The sequence below is a fragment of the Oculina patagonica genome, chromosome 4 (genome assembly GCF_052425735.1).
Source record: "Oculina patagonica isolate OP01 chromosome 4, crgOcupat, whole genome shotgun sequence".
Taxonomy (NCBI): domain Eukaryota; kingdom Metazoa; phylum Cnidaria; class Anthozoa; order Scleractinia; family Oculinidae; genus Oculina; species Oculina patagonica.
Genome location: NC_135761.1, coordinates 46573775 through 46598175, shown reverse-complemented (window position 1 = coordinate 46598175; position 24401 = coordinate 46573775). Strand labels below are relative to the sequence as shown.

General features: G+C 39.3%; 1 protein-coding gene across 2 annotated transcripts; it reads left to right on the top strand.

Moving 5' to 3' along the window:
• The first annotated feature begins 1605 nt into the window (after positions 1-1605).
• Positions 1606-20284, top strand: LOC144652519 (PDZ and LIM domain protein 7-like). Of its 2 annotated transcripts, XM_078512548.1 has the most exons (10): positions 1610-1794; positions 1884-2035; positions 4534-4818; positions 5362-5465; positions 5609-5716; positions 6401-6508; positions 8338-8728; positions 10070-10250; positions 18188-18424; positions 19123-20284. In XM_078512548.1, the coding sequence occupies exons 1-10, from the start codon at positions 1693-1695 to the stop codon at positions 19207-19209; spliced, it is 1755 nt and encodes a 584-aa protein (XP_078368674.1). In that variant the 5' UTR covers positions 1610-1692; the 3' UTR covers positions 19210-20284. The 2 variants fall into 2 exon arrangements, with proteins under 2 accessions (XP_078368673.1, XP_078368674.1); XM_078512547.1 differs by lacking the exons at positions 18188-18424; positions 19123-20284 and adding an exon at positions 14549-16100 and having other exon boundaries at positions 1606-1794.
• Positions 20285-24401: the final 4117 nt, after the last annotated feature.

Sequence of the window (24401 nt, the reverse complement as noted above, 5' to 3'; positions counted from 1 at the left end):
AGGGGGGGGGGATGAAAAATTTTCCTCTGCAAACTTTTTTTTTAGTTTATGCACCTCTGCAAACATTTTTTTCGAAATTCTTACTATTTTTTGTTATACATATCGTGTTTGCAAACAATTTATTTTGTCTTTCCAGGCCCTGCAAACAATTTTTTTTTCAATATTTTTCATCCCCCCCCCCCTCCAAAAAAATAATGGTCCGTCCCTAATAAAAACAGGGTCACCTATACCTCTCTGAGAAATGGAATCACGTATAAAAATATTTGTGTCCATAACTGCGAGGATCTTCTCTTCATTTATTCTTCATCCGCAGTTCAACTATATGATTTCATATATTCATTATTTCATCTTCATCTTTCCCGGGTATATTACAAACCAATTTAATGACCGGCTCCCAGATGGCTTGTTAGCTCAAATGGTTAGAGCGCTGCACCGGTATCGCAGAGGTCAGGGTTCGAGTCCCGGCAAGCCTGATTTTTTCATGCTTTATTTTCACAACTGCTTAAGTTGTGTTCATAACTGCGAGGATGTTCTATTCATTTATTCTTCATCCGCAGTTCTAATATATGATTTCACATATTCGTTATTTCAATTCTAAAAATGTTTTCACGTTCACGTGTGTCTATAAAGATCACATACGCGCAAAATAGCTGACAAAAGTCCCAACTCCAACCACAGAGCTCAAAAAAGATGTACGATTACCAGAACCAGGAGAACTACCTACCTAAATCAGAAATAACTGTCTCGAAAAAGAAGATGATGATTCACAATTCACGTCTTATTCAACTCGTCGTCCACGGGTCACGTTTAAGCTAAAAATTGCGTTCACGCGCACGTAAAAAGACCTCAAAACTGGGAATCACGAAAAAATATAAGCCCAAATCACGTTTCACGGCAAATAAATAGCCTCAGTCACCGCTTCCCGTAAAACGTTGTGGGGACCCTGTGAAAACTCTCGCGTGGCCTGGCCATGTTCCTCTACCCAAGTCTACTGTCATCACTCGTTACACAATCCAAGGGCCTGGATCGGCTAACAATGACAATCATGCAATATGTTTTCCAAATACTGGAAATAAGTAATCGGAAAAAAGTAACAGTAACTTTTGCTAATGGGATTTGTGTAAAAAATTTCCTGTATGGCGGCAGACATATACTTGAGCCACTCTTTGCTCTCAATATACCAATATTTAAACCAATCCCTTTACAAGATATTCCGAATTCATCCTCAGTGTGACGTATGCCATCCACTTGTCGAGCTCCTCATTTCCTCCTTACAAATACGACAGGAATTTCCATGCGTGACGAAGAGATACCTTACAAAATAAATCAATGTCCACTAAATGTCGATAATAGAAAAACGGCATTCTTTTAGAAAATATGCTTCTACTCATTTCTAGTGTTCTCGAATCTTAGAACGAAAGATCGAGAATCCTATTTTTTTTTTTTAACCAGAAAGAAAAAGGAAATCGAAGGTTTCGGGAAAAATATTTTTGGATCGCCGAACCCAGATCCGTGGGTGTGTCCAAAACCAATCAAGTTCCATAACTATCAATCTATTGTTCGTGAACCAATCAGATTGTCGCTCCACCCGCTACTCCGTTGTGTGAGCTTGGATCTCAGTGTATGTTTGTACAGTGGTCTGGTTAGGTGTTGTAGATGCAATATTTCGAAGCTGTTTCTAAATATTGAGAAATGGCCGGCGCTACGTACACGGCTTCACTCAGAGGCGGCGGTCCGTGGGGCTTTCGACTGCAAGGCGGTAAAGATTTCGGGAATCCGCTCTCCATATCGAAGGTAGCAAAACGTTAAGTTTGCCCGGTGTAGATTTGCTTCGTCGTGTTCGCGTTTCTGATCGAGTTATCCGCGCTTTCTTCTACATACAGGTAACACCAAGCTCCAAAGCCGATCTTGCCAGCATAAATTCAGGGGATTATGTTTTAGAAGTAAACGGGCATTCATCGGATGATATGACTCATTTTGATGCTCAAGATGCCGTCAGAAGGGCAGGGCAAAGTCTCGACCTACTTCTTCAAAGGTAAGACTTATTAAGTCAAACTAACGTGCCAAGTTAGCTACATTTGCTCAAAATAAACAATGTTACTTTGTATTTTTCCGTCCTCTGTGCTTTTTCTCTGTTCTCTCTGTGTAAATATTCAACTCTTAACCTCTCATCGACGTGCAGTGCATTTAGCTTTTGCGGTGAAATGGACAATCGATAATTTTTGTTCGCTTTCACCTCGTTCGATCTTTCGCACCAGGGGATAATTTAAACTTCTATATTTGCACATCCTTGACGAGTAGAAGACGCTTTCCTTATACCGGAATTTTCTTACCTTTTGGATGCCATAAAAGCTTTCATTCCTTCACAGTTGTTACGAATGAAGGAATCGCACGGCATGTTAAAAGCAGCGAGAACTTTTGGGTGTTACGGTAATGTAATTCGATCGTAATGCGGCTTACAGAGAATACGGCTAAAGCGTGAATGTTGACTTTGAATTCTAACAAATGTTTGTTAAACTAGGGGCATTGTTCCTCCCATACACCATTTGCTTGGGGCATGTTGTAAAACGCTACGAGAGAATTGTTTTCACAAGTTCTCTTCTCCATTGTAACGCTGTACGTAGACCAATCAAGTGAAACGTTTTGGAAAGTGAAAAATATAAAGCTCTTTCTGTTACGGCTTGTAAAATAATTTTTAGCTGACATTTATTTCGTTGTAAGGTAGAAAGTTTTAACATTCGTAGTGATTCAAAGTGAGTGCTTAGTGAAAAACCAGTGAAGCCTTTCATCGACAAGCAGAAGAAATTTACAATAACAGTAGAAGATGTAAATTTTATTTGATTGTAAATTGCTAAAATGTTGGGCCGATCGATCCGATTAATTTTGGTCCTGAAGAGTGTGTTTTTATTCTAAGGGTCATTGAGCCTTCTTACTAGCAATTATTTTTCTTTCACGATTAATTACGATTCAAAAGCAAGCTGAAAAATTGTCAGCGGATAATTTTGGAAAAATTATCAGCATGTCACGAGATAATTTAAATTCACCTCATGAATAACTTCGATTATCTATAATTCTAGAACATGTCAATTCCTTGTTTGGTTATATCGTGTCAAAAGAATGCGATATTTTGGGAAGGGATTCACTATAAAAGAAAAGGCGTTCTAAAAATACTATTGTTTGTTGGAGAAACATGTTACGGTAATGTACAACTTTTACTTTTTGTCATTGCAACAAATTGTTCTTGTTATTTGTGTAAATTTTTGATCAGTGATAAACATGCCCTTGTTTACAACTTGGGTTTTAGAAGGACTTGGCTAAGTGTTGGAGTTCTGCCACTTAATTACACTCGAGCATGTGCCTGCTTTGTTAATTTGAATTTTAGTCAAATTTATTGAGCTTGATGAAAGTGTTCTGAAATAGCAGAAAACATATGCCCTTCTATATATTGTACAGATGTATTTCAAGTTGAATTGGGCAGTACAGCTTTCTTCAGTCATTTTGTTGCAGCGCAGTGCACAAATTTACCTTGTGATTTGAAAAAAAAGATGCTTTAAAATATGCAATGTCCAACTGTTTTTGAATACATGTATAGAAATCACTCAGATAGCCAATCTAGCTAGCATCTTTGTTTATAACTAACACCTAACCTCTAAAGTTAAACAGTTAACCCTCGTCAAAAGTGTTGGCATGATTTCTAAATTCATTCCTTTTCTCCCCCCTCCCCTTCCCAATGTTGAGCTCCCCAACATAATTGCACAGACAATCCTTAGCCACGAAGGATTTAACATTGAAAAGTCGGAGGGGGACCTCTAAAAATGTTTGCATGAGACATGTAATCGTCCAACTCCTTTTGTTTATGGTTGTAGCTACTCCTGCTGATTCAGGCTGTGATATGTTTGCCACAGTGATAAGGTTTCTGTCCATTTCATGCCCAGGTTCAAATGAAATACTGTGGATGCATTAGTTGTTTTTTCGAAAGTTGATTTACTACAGCATTTTGTCAATTTGCTGCTTTACTCAGTCTATACACTGGGTGGAGAGAGTTACTATGAGACACAAAGTGTCATCCAAGATCCCAACACAAGAAGACTGGCTAGGGCTTGAATCTTGCACATCTACTGTGGCCTTTAAAAACTGTGCCTTCCACAAAGTAACACCTTGGAGAGTGTGTACAATGTGCAAGCCATGTGAGCCAGAATTCCCAAATCCCAATAAAAGGCTAACTGCAACTGTAGGCTAACCAAAGTGTTATTTAGGCATGCGCAAGCTGTTGATTTTTGTATTGTGCCACTCGCATTTAAACATTGGCATTTCAGACCAGAACACTGACGAAGGGCTAAGCCTGAAACGTCTCTGCATTTTTAGTTTTTTGACACTTAAAGAGTTTTATTCAAATTTCTTTACTATTCAGGCTAATTACCAATGAATGTGTTATTTAGGCTAGCCGAAATGGCTGCATGACTCACTGGTTCACACTTTGCCAAGACCACACCTTGGTTATATGCTAAAAATAATTTGCCTTGTGATTTACAGGAAAGAGGGTACCAAAACAATTGTGGTGACAGAAACAGTCCACTCAGCAAAGGTTGACCACAAATTCAATGCAAAGCCAAAGCCATTTGGGGTGACTTCACCACCTCAGATCTCGCAGCCTCAAACTGCAACAACTGGACGCACCTCTCCAGCAGGCGGTAGCTCATGGCAACCACCGGTCGTCCAGGCTCAGCGTGCTCCTGTTGCAAAAACTGGACCAGTGGCAGTCGTGTCAGCCCAGCCTGTTCCCCCACCACCCGCTCCTCCCTCCATACCACAGTCAAGGTAAACAAATAATCTTTTTACGTTAAGCCAGTTTCTATGTGATAGAATGTCTCTCAAGTAAAGAACTAACTTCTTTGGTAGGTAATTTTCATTGGCAGCTGTTGTTTAGGTTGTTTACTTACCAATAGCATATGCATAGTTTTTGTTGCATGGTGTAGTTATTAATCTCACATGACACACAACAAATTGTATGTTACTTCTCCGATTTTTTATACCATCACAAGAAGCTGATCACTTGCAGAAATGCCAATTTGTGCATTTCTGGTTGCAAGGAGCAAAAATCACAAAGTAGCAAATAATGAGTTGCAGTGTTATCCAGGGAGATAGTCAATCTATCCTATTCACAGAAGATGCTTGTATAAAACTGAATTTAAATAGCATGTGCACTCTATTGATGCTTTTTTTTTCAGTGGTTCAGTTTCTTTTGTGTTGCTATAGATTGGAAAATCTGATAATTAAGTTGTGCAAAATTCATAAATTTTTTTGCTAAAGGTAGGGTAGATGTATGTTTTGCTAATCTTTTGCTTAAACTTTGCGATATAGGGGACCAGGGTATGATCACGCGGACAGGGGAGTGGCTAGACCTGGCCAAGATGACAGAGATCTTGCTGAACGTTTTAAACTGAATATTAGTGATGATGGCGATGGTAAGCTCATCAATTTCTTACTCAGTATTATAAATTCAAGATATTTTTTAATGAGTACATTTAACATTAAATGATAAAAAATTTTTTGGAGAAAGCTCAGTTTTTGTTTTGTTAATAATAATTTTGTTTGTTTTTTTAATCAGTGGGCTTTGCTGATGAGCCACCAACTTGGGGACATCCACCAGATCCTAAAGTCCAGTCCAAGTCTTTTAAGTTACTTCAGAGACATCTTGATCACCATGAAGAAGATGGTATGTAAAGTGCACTTTTTTATAAATGGAATGTTCTAGGAAATACTTCTCTTCTGCAGCACAATGCTGAAATAGGAAACTGTCCTTATTCTGAACCACTCTTGCCTTAAGCAGGGCTTCCAACAAGATCCCACGTTTGGTGCTTTCTTCCAGTCTGTAAATATCTTACCCTTAAGCCACCTGACTAGTTGGTATTTTGTCGTGAATCACTGGCCTAAATTTATGAAGCACTGGGACCCTATAAAGGCGAGATGTTTCCAGTTTCTTTTATTGCTCTCTGATGGGTGCAACATATAAGGGAAGCCATCTACTTCAAACCTTATTGAAAGCCCTGGGAGGGAACGTGGCCCAGGGGCTTAGGGTGCTGGTGTTATAATCCGGTGGTTCAGGGTTCAAAACCTCCACCCTGCCACTAGCTGGATTTGTTTCTCGGTCATCCCAAGTTCAAATCCTTGGTCACGCTCTGTATATAGCCAGCTGGTCTGCTTTCTGCCAGTTGTGATTTTTAATCATTTTATGTTCATTTAGAATATTTGTTTCCTCTGTTTCAGTGGCATGCCTGCAAACTAGCTATCTCGAAGCTAAGTGCATTGACTACTAATCTATAAACAATATGTAATTTATATTTCATTGATTTTTACTCCTGCAGTGCTACTATTTTTAATTTATTGTTGTTTCTTTTAGATCTCCCACCTCCTCCCCCAGAAGCTTTTAATGACCCAGATGCAGATGAGGACAAGCATGTGCAGTCACGAACATTTAAGATGCTTCAGGATGCTGTGCAGTCTGGAGGTTGGGAGGCTTTTGGTTTATTTTAAACTCAGAGTGTATGCATCGTTTATTCATGGTCTTAATTGCATGTACATAGATCTGGTTTTATTTATTTATGTTTAGAAGAGTGTCTTCACCACTAATGATCTCTAGTCCGCAACAAGGAAAGTGATGATTGAGCAAGTGAATTTTAGAGCGTGAGATGGGGGGTGTGGGGTGGGGGGGCGCTTGTGTAGGAAACAAACCCAAAAAAAAAAAAAAACCCCCCCCCCAAGATTTAAAAAAAAAAAATAAAAGTGTCTATATATATAAAAAAAAAAAAAAATTAGAGAAAGAGGCGTGTTTATTAATTAAAAAAAATTTTAATTAAATATTTTTTTATTTTTTTTTTTTATTTTTTTTTTTTAAATATTTATATTTTTTTTTTGTATATTATTTAAAGGGAGGTCCACACCAGCCTTAATGGTTGCCCTACGAGACCTGCCTTAACAAAAAGCTATGTATGTATGTATGTAGAGCTTGATATTGCAGATATTATGAGTGTAAGGGTCCTCTAAACCATCCACATGTTGTACCTTAGTGCTACATTACGATACTTGTTGAATCACTTAGTTCCAAAACCTATTGATAATTCAAGTAGATAACTGGCAAGAATCTGCTGAACAAAAACTCTTTTGGGAATCTCAAATGGCTGTAAGAGGCCATGCCGAGAAATGTACCCACTAAACATTTTTCAATGGTATTTTAATTTACTGCATTCAGTTAGACACATGCTGAGTGAAAGTCGTTGCAGCAAAGCGTCTTGTGTTAATTGAACATGAAGCTAGAGGAACCAAAATCAGAAGCCTTTTTGAATGTTTGCTTAGGTCTTTCTGTTTGGAGGATTTTTGTCTTTGATTGCTCTGAGCTGTCCTGTTGCCACTTGACAAAGTTAAGATTTTCTAATGGCTCTCATTTGAACTTGCCAATCAAAGTGCAAGAATGGTGAGAGGTGCTGCAGTTTTGTCGAGTTCCATGTTCGCTCTCTGTCAGTTGTTCACTGACCTACTTCCCTCCCTTACCGTACCCAAATTCGCAAGTAGCCAATCAGAAGCGCGATCTACTGTCCTGATATCCTACGATATCAAGTCACTGACCTGATATGCCACCATATCACGGTCACTTTGAATTAAAGTAGTGTTTCCGTACGATGAATTGAAAAGAGGTTTTACCAATAAAACAGAAACTAGTATTTTTAATTAGCTGGTGCTTACCGGTCGTAAAATGAGAGAAACTTTTTCCGCCAAAACTAAACTTGAGCGCGCTCGCCAATTGCGCGATGTTTGCCGACGAGTACTGAAACATTCACACTTAAACAATGGAGTCGGAGTTTCCAAATTTTTCGCTAAATTTGGATTTTGAAAATTTAGGGAATGAAACTCCAAACAAAAGAGTAAAAAAATGTGAGAAGAGGACTTGATAAAAGTGTTGAAGACCAAAAAAGTAGCAGGTCAACACATTTTGTACTACGTGTCTGGCAAGCATGGCTTCAACAGAGCGAATAATATTCACCGGAATTTTGGCTGAATTTGGCTCGTTTGGTCTCACCATGGGTATTTTGGCTCGACTACGTCTCGCCAAAATACGAAACATGGCTCGACCCAACTCACCTGATATGCCGCCGAAGCGTACCAAAAAGGTACGATTAGGTATAATTATTGCACTGTGATTAGCCAGTAAAAACAGAAGATATCAGAAAGTTGTGAAATAAGTTGTCAGACAAATAAATTACTTTGTCAAGTGACAATGGTATGGTGCGCTAGCGCTGCAAACTGACTTTAACACTGAGTATTTATTGTTTGCTCAATTAGATGCTCCAGGGAGTGTCTTTGACAGGCCAAAAGGAGATCGCAGCAAACCATCCAACACCCCGCTTCCTAAAATGTACAGACCCAATCCACCAGTAATCAAACCTGCCCACAGTATGCCAGTAGCCCCACCCGCTCCAGTTATGGCACGGCCAGGGCAACCGCAGCCTGTTGCCCTCCCAGGGATGGTCCAAATGAGTCAACCAGCTGGGCCATCCCAACCGATGCGTAATCCTTCACAGAAAATGCCGTCATCTGCTTCTCCTGCAGCACTGTCCCCTACATCTTCTCCCGGACAGCCAGAATGGAAGAGGACACCCACTAAGCCTCCTTCTGCTCATCCAGTCGAGGAGACTAGAACTCCATTCTGTGATGCCTGTGGAGAGGAAGTCTTGTAAGTTTTGTGTTGTCAAGTTAAGTCACTGGATTTTTCAAAATGTCTTAGTCAGATCTTAATGTTGTTCTTTTTGCATCGTGTTAATTACCAGCAAAAAAGTTGACCTAGAACCCCATGTTGTTAACTGCCAGTTTGTACTTGACATTTACTCCAGTTTGAGAGGTTTCCTCACACTTAAAATTTCAATAAGCCAACCTCTTGTAAAACACCTTAAAGAAATAGGAAAGAGCAACTAATGTTCTCTGGCTGTAATCACAGATCTAGAACTGTTGTAACCCCCCCCCCCCCAACCCCTTCCCCCTCCCTACATCGACATCTACATTGTGGGGGGTCTTGCATAGGAAGCCATGCTCCCATCACTATAAGACATTAACTAAAAAATTATAAAAAGCCAGGGAGGGGTAAAAGACCTTAAAAATATTTAATAAAATATGCACATAAATTAGAAAGATTACTAAGAAAAGAAAATTTTTAAAAAAATACCTAAACATCAAGTTAATTTAGATTAAAAATTAGAACCTTATTGAAATGTCATCATTCTAATCTAGGCGTATTCTTGAATAATTAAGAATATTTACATCTAAAACGTCGTTAGGTAAGGCGTTCCATTCTCTGATAAGTCTACAATAACATGAGTTCCTATAGCTTTCTGAGCTTGGAGTAAGTTTGATGAACTTGTCTTTGTAAAACGATCCGTGGATGGGCTTGAACCTGGAAGTCTTGATCAATCAATCAATCAATCAAAACCTTTATTTATACACGATGGGATAAAAAAGCTACATAGCTTGTGGGGTCATGTGTAAATAAAACATTAAAACTAGTAGATAAAAAAAGCATTAATAACTATATTAAGGTCAAAAAAGCTGAAAAGCTAAGCTAAAAATAGATAAATTGCTAAAATTGTTACAATGATAGAAAGATAGCATAAGCCCTAAGATCTCTTACAATAAAGATTGTATAAAATTGTTTTTTTCAATCATGTTCGACTTGTTGGTCATTGTCACAAAACTCCTGAGGGACATCGCCGAATGACACTCTCCTGGTAAAAGGTTCCAGAGCACTGCCCCTCTGTAAGCGTGTTGAAAGTTTCATTATATTAGTATTAAATGATGGGGGAATTTAGTAAATCTGACCTTTCTCTTTTCTAAAATTGTACGAGTATTGAAACTTGGTTTAGTCAAGTTGAGCCGTATAATATAATGAGGAGTCATTATGGTAGATCTTATACATAAGTTTCAGATCTGGTAACTCAATTACTACAAACTATTTAACTGTTTTGTTGCCATGACTTATCTTTATGAACATTCACATATTTCCATTTCTTTCTGGTTCAAACAGTGGACCTTTTGTGAGTGCGATTGGTAAGGCATGGCACCCGCAACATTTTGTGTGTGATGGATGCGGCGAATCACTGCAGAACCAGGGCTTTATTGAAGAAGGAGGAAAGCTTTACTGTGAAAAGGACTTCAATAAGTACTTTGCTCCTCACTGTGACACTTGCAAGCAGCCCATAAGTGGAGTAAGTAAATACTGGTTTTGTTGTCTTTATGGGCTGAACTGTAATTTTTGATGAGCAGGGATTTGCTGAAGCAAAGACATAAAAAAAAAACAGGAAAGATTTATTGCTGCTCGACGTTTCGGGGTCATCGTGACTCCATTATCAAGAGGCTTGTTAAATAGCATGCAAATCAGGAAAAGCTACAAAATATAATAAGCATAAATTACAATAAACGGCCTAAACAAACACCTTGAAGCAGATGGAATCAATTTGCATGTTCAGTGTAGGCTTATGCATGCGAATGTATAGCATTTCTTTTACGAGGCAATCAAATTTGCCGCTGCATTTCGTGATGATGTAAAGTTGCTTGATGAAGCGTTTAGGCATTTCGCTATTTTGACAACCTATAAATCTTTCCTGTTTTTTTTTTTTAACTGTAATTTTGGCAAAAGTAAAACATCCCCATTTAAACTGATTGAATTAAAAAATCTTGTGGTGCATGCAATGTGATGTTTGAACCACTAAATTTGAATCTGGAGATTATGACTAAGTGGAAAGCACACCAGATTTCTGAATGGTCTACATTGGAAGTAGAAGTTAACTCATTGCATGTCAATCAGATCAGTTAGCTTGTGTATAGCCACCCACTCTCTTTGAGGATACTAGAAAGTGGCTGTACACAACCTTTTGTGGAAATGTAATTTCAGTTGAAGGCCATGTTTACATCACATGACAATTTTTTCCATTACTGGAAAAGTAAAGTGTTGCTTGACCATTTAATTAGCGGTGCAGAGATTTTAAATTGAAGAATTCAAGTATTTCACTTTAGTATATACCATTGCTTGTTATTATGTTCCATATGTCTGATTTGGATCCAAAATTCCATTCTCACCTCTGATAAAACCATTCTATATTCTGCCTTCGGTCATCAGAAAAATAGATCATTCAAGTGTCGTATCATTAATGTTCTGTCAGTTTGCAATGCCTCCTTTCTTCACTGATGCATCTCCCAAGTTTGGCCGAGAAATTTTCTTTGAAAGAATGTTGTTAAACAGATGTTTTCGATGGTTCTTGCTTCAAATTTTGTGGTGGTATGTCATCAAGCACAATGCAACAAAACAAATTCAGCTTAAATCCGAAGACTTCTTTAAAGCACATTACACATTTGTCACACAGTACTACGTTCATTGTTTGTACTGATCACTAGTCATATTCTCTTTAAAAGGTAACCAGTGGTGTGCACTAGTCTTTGGAGAATTTGTATTTTGGTCAATACCTAAAGCTGTATAAGAAATGTTAAATAATTAATGCACTTTATTTGGCCGGCTTTGCTTTTGAAAATTAGTTGTTAATGACAAAATGATGATAGGTTGCTTTCTTTCTTTCCTTGGAATGCGATTTTAGTAATTTGGTTAATCCTTTCAATCTAACCTCTGATGTTTTTCTGTCTTTAATAATCTCCTTTGACTGTGAAAATGTATTTGTACAATGCAACATTTCTTTCATTTATTGAGACGTAACACTTAGCAATCCAACTGAAGCTTCACAGAACTGTTCATAAAACACCTGTGCTCATATTGTTTTTCATTTTTTGGTCTGGAGGAGAGTTCAATTTATTAAGAAACAAGACGCACGCCACTGGTTTCCTTGATACTGCACAATATTCACATATTTAGTACACCTGCATTGAGTCATTTTGCGCGTAATAATGGACTTTGTACACGTAAAGTACTGAAAAAAGTGTTTACACCATGCTGTGATTGGTTGAGGCCTTGGTGCATGTGGCTATTCATCCTCAGCCACGTGACCATGTAATAAAATCACGTGCGCGAACTTTTGATGCCTTTGAATCAGTTTTATGGTATTTTTTGGCCTAGTTGTGTTTATTCGTAAAAGCAGAATATCTATTACAGTAATATGGTGTATGTTGAAAAGTGTTAGTGATCTCCGAATTGTAAACAATAAATACTGTATACATGTAGGTATTCGCATTGATATTTGAAAAACTCTCTTAGAAGCTTGTAAAGCACATTGTTTCTATATCTGCGATAAGTAGTTTTGTGATAGTTAAACTTAACAGAGAGTAATGTTACTTGGAAATGTAAAGTAAGCTGTAAAAAAAAAACCTTTGCAGTGCAGTGCAAACTGTGTTTAACTCAGTCAGGGTTTTGTGTAGTGGGATGTTCACAAAATATATGCTGTAAAAACAAATGTATATAGGGTGTTAAGTAAACAACTGCTGAAAATTTGTCTGGTAATGTAGACGCATTAACATCGATTAAAATGGCGGGTGACTTCTTCATTTTGGTAGCTGCAGAGAACAAGAAATCGATGACATCAACAACTGGCAAGGAAAACAAACGTAAAAAGGCCGCAAACAAGCACTGAAAAGAACAAGCAAACCTGCAAACAACAAGCAAGCAAACAAACAAACAAGATACAGACAGACAAACAGACAGACAACAGACAGACACAGCCAGACAGACAGACAGACAGACAGACAGACAGACAGACAGACAGACAGACAGACAGACAGACAACAGGGATGTAGCTAAGATTTGAAATTGGTGGAAATTTCTTTGATAATTATAGGCAGGTACTAGTCAAGAAAAGGGCGTCAAAACCTGTTAACAAACAAGCAAGCCAACAAGCGAGCTAACGTGCAAACATGCACCTTAACAAGTGATAAAAAAGGCTTGACCACGATAACAAAATGTCTTCTATCAGGCAATGAGTTGTAGAGGGAGAGTGACGTCAGTACCACGTAATTTTTGCCTTTAACACCAGCACTGCACTAAGAGTAAACTTAATCACCTGCACCCTTTGCACTTGCATCAAAGTAATCCACTCTTGACACGACACGCTGGGATGAGGTGAAGTTGATCAAATTCAGTCATGGTTACGTTCAGGTTCTTTAATGTGAGAATTCGCAGACGTGATCATCAACGGAGTACGTTTCCTGACACCCTGACTTGTCCTATTGTGGCTATGGCTGGAGTGGTGTACTCCGACTCATGTTTCAGCAATTTTTTCTCGATACGATGGCCCATGACTGCTGTCGCCTTTGATAGCCTCCCGCGAGAAGATCGATATGATGATGGTCCTGAAAGTGATGGTCCGCACGATTTTGCCTTGTTCTCAGTGCCTGCCCTCGTTCTATGGCGACGAGCTTGAATTGCAGAGAGGACTGCCCGCACGCCGAATGGTAACCTGACTAAACAGACACCTTTGTTTGCGCATTCAATTCTCCTCTCCGCTCGAGGGACGTCTGGCATTCGGACTTGAAGAGTTTCATACTCCGGTAACGAACCTCAACAGAAATCAGTGCAGTGTCTGTTATTGGTTGTTAACATTTTAAACCGGATCAGCAAAACACAATCAGACGACCTACACGAGTCGCTTCAAAGCTACGTCATAAGTATGCAATTTTACGAGTGGAACCTCAGACATCTCTCGAGTGGGGTAGAATTCAGCGCACTTAGATCCAGGCTACCATATGATGAGCGGGGACGGATGGACAAGAAAAACACTGTAATACTTTCTGTTTTCTCCAAGTTTTGCTCGGGAAAAAGAGCATTCAAGATTCCGAGTCCAAGATCAACAGTGCTCGCAGTGTATGCTAGTAAAATCTAATTCATGAGGGTGTCACAATGTTAAACATTCGCTTATGCTGTCAGGAGTAATTCCGAAGCTTCAGTGGAAAGCACTTGATACGTCTGTCCACATTGTAACTAAACGTTTCACTAATACCATACTATACGTTATCGTAATTGAACGTTTGATGCACTTAATTGTAATGAAACCGCATTTAAACTTCATTATTATCCCTATAATTTACAGCTTGAGTTAAACAGACGAATCTCAGGACGAGCTCACTTTTGATCCCCCCCCCTCCCCCTCAGGAGAAACAAAAAATTCCACACTAATGACGTAGCTCTACAGGGGTTGTCTCTGATTGGTTGTTGCTTGGTTACCATTTTCAACCAATCAGAGATCCTGCACTCTACGTCATCACTATGGAATTTATTAGGTCCCAATCTCCAGACGACTCTCGAGAGCTTGATGGCTATTAGCTCGCGATGAGAGATGCTTGTTTTCCCAGGCTGTATAATTACTAAAAGCACCTAAAAAATAATTGCAATAACCGGCACCTCACCTGCACATCACTGCACGGCATCACCGAAAACGTTTCTTTCTGATTTGTAGTTTCAGCAAGTTCTTTCAGGGATCGCTCGGCCAGACTTCGGAGTGAGTTCAGTTAATCCTTGGTAACAAACATAAGTGAGGTGATGGAATGTGTGTATTTTCTAAATTTTCAGCCAAAGAGCCTGCACGCTTGTCCGCCAGCGGTACCACCGCCTTCAAGTGCAATGCTCAAGGCTATACGCGAGGCGTCCGTGAAATCCAAGAATCCCGCAGAAGCCGCTGTAAAATCTAAAAATCAACGCTTGAACAATGCACTGACATTAAAAAAGGATCCTCAAGAAGACCACGTCAAACGGGCGAATAGCTTATCTTCAACTTACCCTACCCCAGTGTACGGAATTAATTACCCCCGGAGAAGTAGCAGCTCTTCTGATACGAATAACAATTGGCCTGCTTCTTCTGGCATTAGTAATGTTACCAGTTTAAAGTCGTTAGAACATCCAATCACTGAACCCGGAGTGGGGTCCATTCGGGATAAGGTTGTCGCCCTGAAGGAGGCCTTGCGCCAAGCCACTGAGCGTCAAACTGTAGCAAAACAAGGCATCCCGCCAGCCGTAAAGCGTTTCCAAGAAGCGAAAAAGTTGCTAGCCAAACTCGAGCGGAAGAGATTTATAGCTGAGGATAAGGTTGTTAAACTCGAAGAGCGTATCCGCTATCAGGAGGGAAGGTTGGATAGCAAATACAGAGCTATGTCTGAGAACTGGCAAGTGAATCATAAAATCGAACAACAGAAGAACGAAGACGTGAGAAACATCAGGAACATTGAATACGAGCTGACGGAAGTGAAAGCCGCGAAAGAGGCGTCCATGAAGCGCGTTCAAGAAGCCGCGCGCCGAGCTGTCGTTGTCCAATCGGCGCTACAGAACGCGGAAGACCGCAGGCGCGAACTGAGCTCGCGCAGGCGCACACTTCAGGACATGTTGGAAATGTATCACAGGCGAATCAAGGAGCTGAGGAACAAATCGAGAGAGAAGTCAACCCATGTCGAGGACAAATTCCTGAGGATGAACCTGATGGAAGACTATATAGCAGACAGCAACGATCGGTTTAGAAGGGCGGAAAGGAGGCTACTGCCTTTAAAGATTTACATCAACCAGCTTCATGATTCTCTAGAGCAAGCAAGAAATGAGACCCGCCACGCTGGGTATCTTTTAGCAAACTGTCAACAGAGACGTAAAGGACAAAAATACACGTATTATCCATATGACAAGTAGAACGATAAAGTTGCTCTTCCCCATTTGATCCGTGTAAAAACGGCCATCGATTAACTCTATTGTTTAGAAAACCGATATTTAGTTAGATCACCCCTTTAAGGCTTGATCTCAAAGATCAAAAAGTAATCCTTCGTTAAACATCTCTCTTCACACTTTTTAAATTGCCTTTCCAAGCTTCTTAGCCAATCAGTGAGCAGATAGCCTGTACGCGCAGTTTATTGACATGTGTTAACTTTGACTTCTCCTCCTCCCCGACAGACTTGACTTTTGATTGGTCAACGAATATAGGAAAGCCAATTAAAAGATGAAAAAATTGAAAACGTTACCCAGTGCTAACATTTCAAAGTGTTTCATGTTAGGTAGAATGAAATTAGTGTAGCATCCATTAAGAATAAGGCATTACTGCAAAAATATAATCATTTTAGGTGCTGAAACGACAAGTTGTAACGCGGGACCAAATAACTTGCCCATAAGTTTTCCGTCCCAACTATTTTCGCTGGCGCGTGGTTTTTCAAAACAGGGCCTGCCTACAGTCCGGCGTTTCAAACACGTAGTTTATTTTAAATTATTCGTATTTCTTCACTACACTAGTAGTAAACAAAATCCAAAATTAGTATTTTCGGTGTTAACAAAAATCTCCCGAACTGAACAGAGCAGCCTTATATATTGAATCGCAAAGTAGTTCCACTTCTGTTTTAGTTCCCTTTTTCATTTTTTTTAAGCGTGAATTCGACTCTTGGTCATAAAAAAGAACTGTTTGAGACTGAACGTTTGAGATACACATGTATAACATATATAACATTTGTACACCTGACGAAATAGTTAAATTATATTTTTTGATATATACATTTACTAGCTTTTAAAAAAGTACCGCGCATTTAGGTTATGTTCAAGACGAGTGCGAAAATTATCATTTAATCCCAATGAAGTTTAGTCAGAAACCCATGGGTTGCGTCGCGCGCCGCGCGCCTTGGCCGGTTGTCGCCTCTCCGCACTTGTTGCGTGGCCCCCGCCGTCTCCATTTGTTCGGCGGTTCTCCAACTCTCAGAGAGCAGGGATACTTCCACGCTGTTCAACTCGCGCGGTCGCCGGATTCCAAATGTATTGGTGGTTAAATGGTTCTCGTATTTTCCATGTCTTGTGTAAACGAAGTGCAAACGCTTGTACAATGCGAATCATGGGAGTTACACGTTCCCCTTATAGGTTTCTGGTTTAGTAGAGAGCAAAAAGTGTAGGCTCATTAAAATGAAGCATATATATATCCACATTGATGTAATTCATGCATGAGAGAAAGTAGTTGTGGAAAAGCTAGAAACTTGAACTGATGTTTATTATTTTTCGGTAAACTGAACACCAACTTCATTTTCCATGCCGATAATTAGATGTATTAAGTGTTTTTAAAAAAGTTGTCACCGTTCGACAAGAATATATTTTTTCTATCCGTAAGATGCAAGCTTTACTAAAGAACCTTTATTTTCTTTTACGCAAGGAGTAATATATTTTTTAAATTAACGCTATTTACTTTACAAGTATTTATTTTCTATCTTCATAAATCAAAGTTGCTGTAATCCGTTTTGGCATGTTGAACAAATGTCTTGCTTTTGTAAGGAGTTAAACATCGCTTTTCATTAAAAATTAGCTTTTCATAATTTTAGAGCGTGCTCTGTAAGCTCCATTGATCTATTTTCTTTGATCGGAACGGCTCGGCAATCTAGTAAATTGTCGGAACATTTTACGGCGATCTTTACTCGCCGGGCTCGTCACGCAACGCTCCCTCCCCCGTGACGACCCAAATTAAGGCAGCGAAGGCGACTAGGTTTGCATCTTTGAACATAGAACCTCCACAAAATAAGATCTCCACAAGTTTATTCGCAAACCTCGGTAATGTCAGAGTATCGGTGATAAAATAAGGAAAAAATCAAGAATTTGTCGACAAACTCTCGCATACATACATTCCGTACACATTCGTTCTCGTCACGCAACACTCCTTCGTTTCCACGAAACAGTCTTTCACTGTCACACAACACTATTCCAACAAATGACAGTTACAAGTCACGTTTGCTTGTGCCCGTTGGATGTTATATGCAGGTCTGTTATCGGCTTAGCAAATAAGGCGGTTGTTATCTTATGTTGTGTTGTGCTTGATGACGTCATCATTCAGGATTGAGCTTCGTTAGCCCTTCGATCCACGTTATCCTGCAATACAGTTGCAGTTTGAATGTCTGCAATTTGCGAAAGAGAATGCTGAATCTGTTGTTCTTGATTTTTTTAATATGTACCCTCTCAAAACAAGCTAACTGAAACTGTGTTTGCCCTGTATAAGGCGATCATGGATAGTTCGTATTCTAGGACGTGCTTTGCCAACAACGTTTTCTTCCCCACTTGATTTTCCATTTTTACTTTCCGCTTCGGGTACGACTTAGTATTACGTACATGCGTGGAGAGCGTGACACAGCAAGCGTGTGTAACAATTGTAACGTTGTCACGCTCGGGTATACCCAAAGTAGCTCTTCCTCAATGACCTGTTGCTTTTCACAGCCCTGCGTTCAAGCCGTTGGCAAAACTTTCCATCCGGAGCACTTCATCTGCAGTCACTGTGGCAAACCGATCGGCTCTGAAGGCTTCAACGTTGATCGAGGAAAAGCTTACTGCGAGGAGGATTATAAAAGATTGTTTTGCGTGAAATGTGCAATGTGCAAGCGGGCGATTGGCGGCGGCGAGCGATGGGTGGAAGCCATGGGAGAGCCTTGGCATGCTAACTGCTTTAAATGTCAGGTAAGATTTATAAGTCAATTGACTCTAACAGACTACATAAAAAATGCGCACGAGCGCGCGCGAAAAACACCATCCGTGGCGCGATTTTTGCGCGCCCACTCGATGATGAGGAAATACCGACTCGCAGTCTGGTAAAACAAGAAACCAACAAACAAATAGTCTGATTTTCAGCATTCGAGACTGCATGTGAAGGCGAAAGCGCTTTCAAGAAAATAAAGCAGCCCCTTGGAAATTCGAATTACTACCATTTGCGTCCATCCTTGAAGCGTGACGAATTTAACGCTCACTTTGATAAAAGTCTGCTCGGAAAATGTTATTGCAACGGAGAGGAGAAAAGTTGACAAGTTTGGAAAGAGTTATCGTCCAGGAGTCGCTTTAGAGCAAGGCTTTAAATGCTTGATTCATTTGTCCGAAGTAGCATGTAACCAAATGAGACCGTTAACGTTTTAAACGTAAAACTACGCCGCTAAATTCGTCACGCTTCATGGATGAACGCAAATGGTAGTACTTTGTTTGCGATTTATTCTCAAGTTTTTTTGGAGTCTTTATGAATTTCTTGAGACATTAACTTGTAAGCACTTATTTAAAGAGTTTGACTAGTGAAAAGTAAGTACTGTCCATAATTAGCGTCCACTCTGTAATTCCAATCCCAATTAAAAAAGTGCAATATATAATAAATGTTTTTTGTTTGTTCACAGCACCCAGGTTGTACTAAGCATCTAGAAGGAAACCAATTTTATCAATATGGCGGCAAGCCTTACTGCGTGCTTCATGGAGCTCCATAGATCACTTTACTAAAAACAAAAGCAATGGGTTAGACTCCGCCCTACCCTACTCTCTGTAAGGATTTATTGGTTTAGGATTAATTGTCACAGCTTGTAATAATTTATGCAGCTATGAATACGGGTTACCAGGTAGATATGTATGTGTAAAATTATAAACTTTTGATAAGCAGGTTTAATTTTCAAACTGGAGTAAACTCTTTTAAAAGTAACGATATACGTTTGTATAAGTAATCGTATCTGAATTAGACCTTTTTATACTAAAATCGAAATAAGTGTAGATTAAAGGGAGCATCAACCGATAAGGCACTCACCAATTTTCAGATGCTAAATTTCTTTGCGTAATTTGTTTTTGCCTCTTGGGGAATCGTGGATTGTCTTCGTCCGATTGGCTTCTACGAGAAATCAGTGAACCCGCAGTTGTGTCTTTTGTTGGTCAGTGGTGTTGCACGGACATTTTCATAGGTGAGGTAGGAGGCGAGCTTATTTAGTTGATGCTCTCAAAAAAACTTGATCAGTAAAACGAATATTAAAATTAACAATTTTGCAATAATTATGAAACGTCAATTTTAGCTTGGTGATATAAGTTTTGGGGAAGTTGGTAGGCGCAGGGGCTGTACGCGAAATTATTATTTTCCTTGATATTTTATGTATTTTGTTTTGTATTCTTATTTGTTTTTCCGGCGGTTACCTCAAAAATTTCAATTTATCACGGAATCTCTTTTTTATCAGCGACTGTGATGAACCAAAATGCGTAACGGTAATTTTGAATATTTAACAAGTTTTGCTCTTTTAGGTGCTCTGATCTAGTTTTCTTCATCGTCAATGTGAATGACTAAAAGTGAATTTTGCTCTTCTGTAGCGATTTTAAAAGATAATACTATTACAGTAAGGAATGTAGAGTTCTTCAATTTTTTTTTTCATGTTAGAAGTAGCACAATTATGCCATTGAAACGAAGGAATTGCCAGGTTTTTAACAGAAGTGCACGTATGAGATATACTGGTGAAAAAGATCGAAATTCCAGTGCACTTTCTGAGAAGCACTCATATTTAAGAAACTTGGCTTTTCGAGAGCGAATGCTGCTAGTTGATTAATAAAATGAAATCGAAGACTATCGATTGCAATTTGAAAAGATTATCACTTTTTTCGACCCCTGAGCGTTTTTCTCATAGGTACTCTCTTAAATTGCACTCGACATTATGGAGTAACCTGTACAAATCCAAAACAAATATACGACAAAAAAATTTCTCGAGTCAATTGTCCCAAAAAAGGGTTAATATCACAGACGTACGACCAATAGAATTCTGACTAGATGTTTATGTCATGTGACCTTTGAAACGAGTAAGAAATGGACAAGACTCGGTTCAAACAGATTTTGATTCGGTCTGAATCGTAATTTATGTTTTTTTTATTTTGAAAAGAAGACAAATAATATAAATAAATTCAAGGTGTTGGGACATGTAGGTAGTTAGAATTTAGGAGGCAATACTGTTTTTGATTATTGATTATCAAAGCGGGGCAAGTGTCAAACACAAAACTGAATTTTGTAATACTACGGTGGCTGTAAAACAAGGCGAATCAAATTAGAGCGGTTTTCACTTGAGTGTCGAACGTAAATTGCGTTTGCTTTGGTTTTGCATTACTACGCTTAGTGATTGGCTTAAAAATCTCGCACCACTTTCTCAGCCAATCAGGAGTGAAACCAAAACCAATCGTGACTCGCTCGCGCACGTTTTCCCGCGCTTCGTGCCACCTACATGTATTTGGTTCGAGTTTTGATTGGTTCACTGGATTGTCTGTGTCCTTTGTGATTGGCCAGAGTAATAACTTTGGTTTTGGTTTTACGACACTCAATTGAAAACTGCTCTATCAGCAAAGTAAAAACATAACAACTTTGAACCCATTCACTCTCACAAAAGTAGTGCTTATTTAATGGCCATACACAAGGGTTACGTCCAGGGCCGTTACTAGCAAGAGGCAAGACGAGGCACTTGCCTCGTCTTGATTTTAACCCAAATTAAAAAACAAAATACGTTTAGTTGGGCAAATAGTCCCCAGTTGAACAAGATTTTTTTTAAGAAATGACTTATGAAAAATGTTTGACAAAGAGTTTCTGAGCTTCGAGTTCTCCAAATTTTCTGGACGGCATGCCCCCAGAACCTCCTAGCGAGATCTTGCCTCGTCTATGCCAAAGGGCTGGTTACGGCCCTGCTTTGTCCACAGACGTTTAAGTTAGAACCACCTTGTACAGAATATGGTTAACAGTACCACATGAAAGTACTGCCCAACAGCTTTCAATTAAATGGTCAATTGAATCATTTCTTTGACTCGAAATTTAACTGTGGGAGTGAAAAGGTTTGACAGCGCTCTGCCAACCAAGTGTTTGGGTATTATGTTGATTTAATTTATAGTAATAGAGTTTATGCTCGCAGAAGTAAAGTTTGTAAACGCCTTGCGGAGGTCATGTAAACTACCATTCTGCTTGAACAGAAAGCAAACATGCGCCCGCCGTTTATGTGTAGTTTTTACTTTATTTCTACTCTGGCTCAGGAGCCATAGAGGAGCTGCTTTTAATAAACAAGTTAATGCAAACCTTAAAAATAGAAACTTTGATTAATTTTATCCAGTAAGTAATTAGTTATTTAGTCAAGTGGTCTAGGTTATATTAAAGGCTGAATTTTGTACTTTTGTAATGTAAGCATGTCAAAATTTAGGTAGTAGTTTTTCCCCCAAGAACAAAGATTTGAATTAGTTTATATTTCTGTAATAAATTTACAGTTCAAAGATTGCTTTGTCAGAATTGTTTGTCCTTCTGTTTAATGTCTTTACTTCTTCGGAAACCGTGATATATACATACTAGTTATGCAACGAGAAAGTGTTGTGTAGCCATAGAAAATACCAGTAAGACACTACCTCTCTGGAACCTCTATTTTCATTCGCCCGCTGTAAACACTACCTCTATTGTTATTCAGGGCTAGGGGCATTGTTGTCACCTGTCATCTATTGTTTTATTACTAAATTTCATCGAGAATAAGATCGCAGCGCACGATGGGAAGGTTGGGTTGAATTCCGTCGAATATACAACGGCATTCCTGTATTCTGATTAGCTGTATTTTCTATGGCATGGCATAAATTGCTGTTTTTGTTTCTACAGCCAGTAGAATGGCACTCTGTCTAGCCTGGCCTGCCCATTTGCACTCTAAAAAAATATCTCGAAGTAACAGTCTTTGCCTTGTCATTGTCAGTTGCTGATAAACTATGGTTATTTTCATTCTCCTCAAAATCGCTGTTGCTGTATAGCAGTCTGTAATTGCCAGGAAGAAACGTAATAGGCCATTTTCGAGTTCCGTTTATCTCTGTTTGAAATCGAGACTGTTCCAAAGCGAGGCTATGAGTTTCATTTGCAGGAAAATGAACGTGCGAGTAAAACTTATTTTCATGTTACCGTTTTGCAATTGCACAGTGATTCGCTTTTGAAATTGGCAGAAAGAAATTGGGCTTTCGGGTTGGCTGTTTTCGCTGTAGACTCGATTTCCAGCCGTTTTGTGAGCCCGCGTTCCTTGCCCCACACCATCGTTGGGAGGAGGATGCCCCACCGGACTCCCAGAACGGCTGGTTATCTAGCCTATTTTCGCTGCGGCATGTGATAAATCTCAATATTTTCATTTCGATACAGGTATTGCCGCAAGACAAACACTCCAACATATTGCCCTGCCTACCCGGACATGGCCATTGAAGTGTCAGTGTATTTAGCACTGCTGTGCTAATCGAGGACACTGTAAATAGATAAACAAATATAAATCAAACACAAACTAGTTAAAAAACCCAACTGGCAGGAAGCTAACCAGTCGGCTATTTACAAAGCATGTATAGTTGATTTCGGAACCACCAAACACAAATCCATGTAATGGCAGGGAGGAGGATTTGAACCGGGGCCTCCGGAGAGGGTCTCAATGGGGTGGTGGCTTTTACGGTTAACGGTTAAAAATTTTGGCTTTTTTACGGTTAATGGTTAATTTATTTCCATAACGGTTAACAGAAGTTAAAAGTTAATTTTCATTGTTTTAAAAAGTTAAAAAATAATTTCCATTATTGAAAAACAAATTTTCGGTCTCAGGGCCTTTCTGGGACGATGAAGTGAACTAGTTTGGTTTATTTATAATAACTGACCGATTTTTTACGGTTAACATATTTTACAGCTAACGGTTAAAATTTTCCAATTTTTACGCCTAACGGCTAAATTTTTGGCCGTTTTACGGCTAACGATTAACCCCATTGAGACCCTCTCCGGAGTAAAAGTCCACCGCCCTCGGCTAACTAGACCACGCCGCCTCCTGAAAATCGAACGCAATTTTCGTCATACAAACAACTTTCTTTCTTTGAACTGGAGTTGTGACACTCGCACGGGAATCGAAGCTTGACAATAGCCAAAAGGAACATAATAAAGGCCATGTTACACGAAGCAATTTTCCCTTCAACATGCAACGCAACGATGACGAATGTAAAGCATTGCAAGTTTCAAAGGGGCTGTCGCACGTTCGCAATTTTTGTTTGCAACTTGCCACACACTTATTAGAAATAATCATCTTGAAATCTCTCCAGAGCTCAGGCGAGCTCTGATTGGCTAAATTCAACAAAATTAGCCATGTTCAAAACGAGCAGGGGACTGGGTACGAATATTCAATATCGATTGCACTGAAAAACTGGGCCCGTCATCTGAAAGAGCATCCAAAAATTAGTACCTCAACCAAATTTGAGAGTTATTGGTTTAAACGCATAGGTATGGTTCACTTTTAGAAATTGCTAAAATAAGAGAGCTTAGTATGGATTGGAGGGACAGCTGTCCATCCAGCCATACAAAGCTCTCTTATTTTAACGATTTTTAAAAAAGTTCCATACCTTTGCGTTTAAACCAATAACTCTCAAATTTGGTTGAGTTACTAATTTTTGGATGCTCTTTCAGATGACGGGCCCAGTTTTTCAGTGCAATCGATATTGAATATTCGTACCCAGTCCCCTGCTCGTTTTGAAAATGGCTAATTGCGTTGCAAGTTGCGCTTGACATGCAGCACGTGCACCTTGTCTCGCAACGTTGCGAAAAGTAGTGGATAGTTCTACTTTTCTTACAACATGCAACGCAACATTTCGCTGCATTACGATGTTGTCACAAGTGGATTTTATTTCGCAACTTGCA